The sequence below is a fragment of the Cajanus cajan genome, chromosome 4 (assembly GCF_000230855.2).
Source record: "Cajanus cajan strain Asha chromosome 4, NIPB_CcT2T_4, whole genome shotgun sequence".
NCBI lineage: Eukaryota > Viridiplantae > Streptophyta > Magnoliopsida > Fabales > Fabaceae > Cajanus > Cajanus cajan.
In genome coordinates this window covers 67,230,034-67,237,950 of record NC_138520.1, presented here as the reverse complement: position 1 = coordinate 67,237,950, position 7,917 = coordinate 67,230,034, and the positions used below count along the sequence as shown (strand labels likewise).

The 7,917-nt window shown below is 35.5% G+C and overlaps 1 protein-coding gene across 1 annotated transcript; it reads right to left on the bottom strand.

The window, feature by feature from the left end:
- Positions 1 to 1,885: 1,885 nt before the first annotated feature.
- LOC109789257 (ENTH/VHS/GAT family protein) lies at positions 1,886 to 7,644 on the bottom strand. The gene is made up of 10 exons (XM_020348170.3): positions 7,471 to 7,644; positions 7,208 to 7,376; positions 6,623 to 6,701; positions 6,372 to 6,470; positions 5,126 to 5,239; positions 4,387 to 4,550; positions 4,192 to 4,273; positions 4,020 to 4,105; positions 3,618 to 3,905; positions 1,886 to 3,228 (listed from the first exon to the last, which is right to left on the bottom strand). Exons 2-10 carry the CDS (start codon positions 7,327 to 7,329, stop codon positions 2,115 to 2,117), a joined length of 2,148 nt encoding a protein of 715 aa, XP_020203759.2. The 5' UTR covers positions 7,330 to 7,376; positions 7,471 to 7,644; the 3' UTR covers positions 1,886 to 2,114.
- Positions 7,645 to 7,917: the final 273 nt, after the last annotated feature.

Here is a 7,917-nt window from a genome sequence, read left to right as displayed (position 1 = left end):
TGATGGATGTTCCATACTCAACAAATTGTGATGAATACTAAGAGCATAGAAAACATTAGAGAGAAAATTTTACGAACCATCTTTCAATTTTATAGCAATCTAGCCTTTCCCCTAAATAGGAATGTTTATGTTGTTTCCAAATTTTACAATAGATTTTACTATTTCATTTAAAGAAGAAAATAACTCATTTTTTTCACACATGATTACTACATCTAGTATCTAGATACCAAATTGTTTCATCCTCAAAAAAAGTATTACTTGTCAAAAATAAACTTTGTAGATTATAAGAACTCTCACTAATATTTTCATCACTTTTTGTCACATTCGCCTATTATTTAAATCTACAATCCGTAACTCTACGCTCAAACATTTCACATTAGAAGCAATTAAAATTTGGTTTTTGTTGGTAATTATTACCATATCCTCTTCTTCGATTGGTAGAGCCAAAATTATTTCCACCTCTTCCTTAATTGAATGATACAAAATTATTATCTCATCCTTGTAAAATTTTGACGTCCTTACCTCTAAAGTTTCCTCATCCTCTTCCTCCATTATTGTAATTATCACGACCTCTACTTTTATTCTTTGACATATTTCAGCTACATTGTTGAGATTCACTCGACTTTTTAATGATTCTTCATTTCCTTTTTATTTCTTTCCCAAGATTTTGCTTACATGACTTTCAATACTTCTCTGCAACTCTACTATAGTCATGATGTCTGTGTCGTGAGACTCAATTATTGTAGTCACCACATGATCAAACTTCATCGACATCATCCAAAGAATTTTCTCTACCACTTTACTATCAAAAATATTTTCTCCATACACTTCATCTTATTGACGACATTTGTAACACATGAAAATATTGTTTCACAGGTTTAGAATTTGACATTTCATATCTTTCATATTCCCTTCGTAGAGATTACAACTTGGATTTCTAAACCTTCATTACTCCTTTATATGATAACTTTAAAATATTTCATACTTTTTTAACAGTTTTGACATTTTTAATTTGGCCAAAAAAAGAATAATCTACTCCTTGGTGAATTTGTGATAGCACCAACTAGTCTCTCTTCTTATCAATATCATCAACTCTTAATCCCGGTTCAACAAAACTCCAAATATTATAGCTCTCAAATGTATAGCCATCAAAGTTCCACAATAGTTAAAATTTAACTTCTCATCTAATTTAGTATCAAACTAAATAATATTGTAATCGGTGATCATATCTCTTAAAAACATAACTATATTTTTTTTGGCAAATTGAGAACCTTGTTATTCCTCACACAATCAAAATATTTTTTTCACACTATTACCAGACTCTCAAACTCTAATGCCAATTGTTATCACTAGGACAACAACTAATTCACATACATTCACGCAGCGGAACAAAATTGAGAGAGGTAGGAAGAGTATTTATTCTATAACTCAGTAAGATTCACTTTGTTTTCCCTCAAAATGATACATTCTTCTTACAATACATTCTCTGCCTTTTTATAGGCAATTACAAAGTATTAATCTATTAATAAAACTTGATGCTTAAGGAAGAAAACTATGACGGTGAACAATTAATTGTTCAATCTTAATAAAAATCAAATATTGTAATACTTATGAATTATGCAAACATGCTGTCATGCAGTGACTTTTGAATACGACTTGATTTAATATTATTTTTCTGAAACAATCCAGAATTCAATTTACATACATTATTTCGATGCAATGAATCCAAATTTGGCCGTGTTGTTCAAAATTTGCATCAGACGTACCAATAAGTACGGATTTGTCTGATATAACTACATGTTAGGTGTATGTTCTTGATAACTAAAAGTAATAACGTTGGCCCGTGTCTGCACTTTAAGTGCCATTTATAGTGGTCAGCGATCAATGAACACCAGAAAGAGAAGCACTACCAGAAAACCTTACATGAAAGAATGTTCAAAGTCTTGTGTCGTCTGAGGTAACACTCAAACTAATGACTTTATGATCTACTCAAATAGGAAGGAGCACTAGTATCAATCTAAAGAACTTACATAAGATGCAAATGAAAAGCTAATAATACTGCTGGTCCCATTTTTTACAGCATATCAACACATTTTTACACATGAATAAAAACTTCACTTGCGCCCCCCAACCATGCCAGGTCCCATTGACCCTGACAAGCTGGATGATGTGCCACTGCTGGTCATCTTTACCCTTCCATCTGTGTTTCCAAAAACATTCAGATCTTCAAATAACCTGTAAGACGGAACGAAAGGCCTTTGTCCAGTTGCACTTGTTGGGTTCCTCACTCCAGAAGGCCTAACCCCTGGTGCAGATGTATAAGATGCTGTTGTGCTGCCTTGAGGAGATGAAATCGCATTTGTAGCAGTTGAGTGGTTTTGATAGTTGGCATATCCAGGTGTAGCAGCCCATGGTGGGGGAGGATATCTCGAAGGATATTGAACATGTTGATTCGGTTGCGATTGAGGTTGCTGAGCATGCGCAGGTTGGTGCTGATACTGTAACTGAAGCTGGGGTTGAGACTGTGGTGGTTGGTGCTGTGGCTGATACTGTAGTGGTTGGGGTTCATTAGGAGGTTGCAAATGCTGTTGAGGAGGGCTATATTGATGATGTTGAGGTTGTTGTTGCAATGCACCTGGGGGCTGTGATTGCAATGGATCAGACTGTGGATGGGTCGATTGATGAAGCGGTGCTTGTTCGGATTCATAATGCGTATGTAATTGTCGAGCTGAGGGTGGGGTTGGAGGTTGGGATTGAGATTGAAACGTCTGTTGTTGAGATTGATACGTCTGTTGTTGAGGCTGGGTTTGAAATTCTGACTTAGGTTGAGTTTGAGCCCAAGGAACAACGTAACTGTTGTATGGCAAATTTCCCGGATATGTTTGGGAAGCATAAGAATACCCTTCTGTTCCAGATGGAACGGGTCTTTGATGAATGCCTTGGCTAGAGCCTGATGGTTCATAAGTTGTCTTTGGCGGCGGTTCATAAGTTGTCTTTGGCGGCGGTTCATAAGTTGTCTGTGACGATGGTGACATTGACAATGTGATACTCAGTAAGTCAATAATGTCCTGGTCCTTTGCAGCGCTAACTGGAGCAGGTGGGTCAGAAAGAACTAAGGCATTGGATGGGACTGAGGTTGAGGGGTCTGGCACATTTGGAGTTGACCCAGAATTTTCACTGGATCCAGTTGTAGCATCTTTTGAAGTCACTGGCTGTGCCTTAGAATGCCTGCAATAGTAGTAAAGAGTTCAATATTGAATAAAAATTTACTGACATAATAGAACAATTTCATTACTCATGACCTGCAATACATGTTGACATACAAATTCACATGAAATTCTCGATAAAATAATTAAGGGCTTATAATAATGATTTGTGCTTGAAAATATAGGATACAATGAAATAGCATACAAGTATAAAAATGAAAAGAAATGCTTTATGCAATGAACAGATGTTACAGATCTAAATGCATACAACAGACATTCTAAGCTAGTAGTATTTTAGTTAAGTTATACTTCCTAATGTCATATGCAAGTATGATTGAAAAGAAAAAACGTGTTTCCATAACCATGAGCACCGAAATATCAATTTAAGATATAGTATCAGTTCTAAGTGACCTCCGAGCTAGCTGCGCAAATTCATCTTCTTCCTCTTCATCACTTTGGCTCCTGTTTTCAGTAAAGACTATGGCTGAAGAGCTAGCTTTAGGTGTCGAAGCAGACTCGACAGGGCTGGAGCTCTTTACATCAGATTGATCGACACTAGAGTGAACTTCAGTTGACACAGTGCTGGAACTTGCACCTTGAATTGGAAATGAAGTACCGGAAGCAATTGCATCATGCCTTGCAAGCAAACTTTGAATACTATCATTTAATTCGAGGCCTCTTCCAAGGAGCTCCTCATCCCTATGACAAAACCATGATGATATCAAAGATTATTCAACATAACTGGACAGACATCACAAAGTAATAAACATATATCTGGGAATATGCCACATGGAATAGCTGAGTGGAACTAACCCAGTTGTTGTTAGCATCTGCATCAATTTTTTCTGGTTTGTCCGACAGCGATCAACAAGATCAATAATGACTTCGTCTTTTACAGCCTACAAAGCATAATAACCATACATTTAATCATTTTACTTGGTAGCAAGGATGATTCAAGAAGGCCAAGCAATACAGTTTAACTTACCGCCCGATCACTAGGATTCACAGCCTGTAACATGTCACTCAAAAGGTCCAAAACATGTTGCATGGACTCCAAACTTGACAAACTAAGTATTTAAAGGAAAGTTAGTGAAAATGCAAATTTGGTAGCAATTGAAGTTCTGTGACACAAAGGGCAAGAGGAATCAAAAGTGAGCAGGAAAAAAAAGGTTGAGTTCACCTTAAGCTTTCTATCTCTGTTGCCATGGTTTCATCAAGTGTTTTTGATGAAGTGCTTGGCATCCCATATCCAGCTTGCATATTTCTTAAATTTGGATGGGTAGGAGGTGGTGTAAATATTGGAGCTGCATCTGGTGAACGCTTTGGAAAAACTACTCCGGTACGCTGCAAATATATGATCCAACACAATATTATGATGAAATGATCTGATGAGATGATCATTGAATTATTAGTCAGATGTGACTATGGCATACAGATATCAATGCAATCTTCTATCCTGTAATTAAAATGTAAATTTAAAACAAACTGGATGATGCTGGTTGGCTTTTGCCAGGGGACAATTCTCACATCCAGGTTTTGATTGGAAAATAGTATGTGAACCTTAAAATTCAACGGTTTGTCACAAAAGTTTTTCAAGAACATAAAGACTTCTGTGCAAAATATTTATACAAATAATTTTAAGGTGCCAAATTTAGTAGCAAAATACAAATTTGTATACATGTTACAGAAAAAAGAAGAAGTAAAAAGTAAAAAGTGTCTTCTTAAAATTTGTAAAAGTCAAATCTCATCATTAAAAAAAAATGGACAGCATGGACTATCAATTACATAATATCCACAAATGTCAAGTGAATATAATTTTGAAAATCGAGCATCCCAGTTTGCATGTGCAACCATCAACATAGAGATGGATAAAAACCATTCAAGAAATCTTATTATTGAGTAGACAACATCATACTTACCCTTAATTCCTCATATGCCCAAAAGTACTGAGGATATTTACCACCTGGTCCCCCGAATGCCTCTTGCCATGAGTCCAGCAACACTAAAATTTTATCCCTCACTTGCATATCTGCCTAAATCATCATCACATGTATTTCACGTTAGATGGGACAGATAGAACCCAACAAAATTGTTGAAGACAAAATATGAATTCTTAATTGAATTGGGAAAACATAACTGGAACAAGAAAATAATCTCAACTACTCCAGAGACCCATTTTTTTTAAGGAGGTAGTGCTTTTACATGGGTTTCCTTCTTCCATTGTTTCACTATCATAACAATCTTAATATTTGCCTATCAAAATATGGATGGGTCCATCTGTTCAACTCAACATTATAACATTTAGGGTTAACTAACAAATCCTAAGGGCATCATCAACTCAACATTATAACATTTTATCAAGAGAGAAATACAACCAAGAGACATTTAACATACAGATAGTTTTGTCCCCATGATCTTGTAACCAATCTAATCTAGGATCATAGCCTAAGTGAACTCTCCGGTGGACACTAGAACATACCGGTCATTAATGATGTATAGCATTAGCCACTGGACTTGGTTTGAATATAAATTTAATCAGACAAGGTGCAGTTAAAACAATTACACCATCAGAATCAATAATATTATAGTAGGTTAAATCTTCATGTTAGCAATGAACTTTGATACCAACCACTTTCCATAATAGTCCCTAGCATGCCAGTTCAGCTGAGAGAAACAACAATGATTTCAACACTATAAAAAGGATTGCAAGTGCATATGACAGAGTCAATAACTTGATAAACAACATTATCTACTAAATTTCTTTTGAGGCTTGAACTTATAATTTTATTAATATAAAAGACATTAGCAACGACTGAAAGGGAGACAACAACTAAACATTTTGGGTTTGAGTTTGTGCACCAAAAAGGTAGAACGATGAACGAGCAGATTTGACAGCTGAATCAAATGGCTGAATGGATTACTTATTTAAGAAGATGTACTAGCTGTTCATTTTTTCTAACAGTAAAACTGCAACAGATATAAAATTTGTTTAGATTCTACAGGAATTCTTCCTCTAAACAATACGACGGACGAATATTCATAATGATCTGAGCTTGTTTATGACAACAAATATCCACAAAGAATGAAATAACAACTTCTTTCAAGCACCAAATACACAAATTAAATCAGAAACACATCTTACGCTTCCAACTAACACCAATTTACCTTCTTCCTTACGATTTTGATCATCTCCTCTAATAAGTTCCGCTCAGCAATCTGAAAGTGCACATAATCACCACAGTTCTTCACCATTGTCTCCAGAAGCTGGGGAGTAGACAACAAGAAACCATAAATCAAGTTCCAAACAAATGAATTTGAAAATTAAGCAATCCAATAAGGAGGACACAACCACAAAGTACAAAGTACTTGAGGCGAATATTAAAAGGTTAGACCAAAGACCAGTGCCAACAAAGTACCGTGAGAGCAAGTAATTGAACTCTAGAGCTCCTATGTTGTAATCTCTTCTTCACAGCTTTTACCACATCTTTTGGCTGCCTGAAAAATTCAACATGCGGTATTCATCAAATATTCGGTCAAAAGAACAGTCTAAATTTCCCAGAGACTCTATTGAAGGTGTACAAGAGAAAGTTCACAAACAAGGTTGTACTGCTAACAATGAACCCTGGTTTTCTAACAGGAAATTGAGCAGAAATTATTGTTCAATTTTGAGGCCAACAATTATGCATGAAAAAATTTATAAAAAAAAATGGAAAGAAATTAATACAATCAGCGAAAGAGAATAAGCAGTTTCCACTAGTTTCCAAATAATACAATCTCCCCATCCACTTCATCACAAAAAAAAAGCTTCAAAATAATAATAACAGAAAACAACGACCTGAGCCCCCAAATTTTATCCGATAACAGGAGCAACAAACATGATATTGAAAAGCATAAACATGATAAGCATGTGGCAGTTGATCAAAGTCAACCCCTCAAAATAAAATAAAAGAAAACATAGCACCGAAATTGATATGCTATCTTTTCTTGCAGTTGAAGATTACCAATGATTAGAATTGATGGAATCACATATTTCGATGTTCATGGTCCAATCAGGGCCCATAAGAAGATCGCTGGTCGCCTTCTCTACTGCGACAGTAGCTGAAGAAGAAGAAGAAGCCATCATATTTTCCCCTTCTCTCTCTCTCTCTCTCTCTCTTTCTCTTTCTGAACCTTCAAAACCAATTCTCAATTCTCAATTTAACAACCCAAAACTCAGAAACCGAAAAAGAATAAAACTTTCGAGGAAAATTGATCGAAAAAGCACCGCAACGCAAAATTACGAAACCCTAACGCAATTCGTGAATGGAAGAATCAAAAGTCGTCGCGTGATTTTTAATTTCTCTCTCTCAGCTATAAACTAAAAAGGGGAATCGGAGAATTTTCTCTTTTCCATTATTTTCTCGCAACGTAAAGTGCGTAATTTTCCTTTTTATATTTTTTCTCTCTATCTCTTTCGCTTGAAGGGGTGCGAATTTTGTGCGGTGTGATTATTACTCGCTTTTCTCAGTCTTCGTTTCCACGCGCCACGTGGCACCTCATCATTAAAACCAAATTTCAATTTCCCTTTCCTTTTCCGCTCAACATCTTCATTATGCTGTCACCCATACAAATTCTTTGACTTGTAATTAATCATTTCAATATCTGAATTATTCACTCTTTTGCACCATCATTCCTTTAATTAAATTCCTCAAAGAATTATACCTAAATTAAA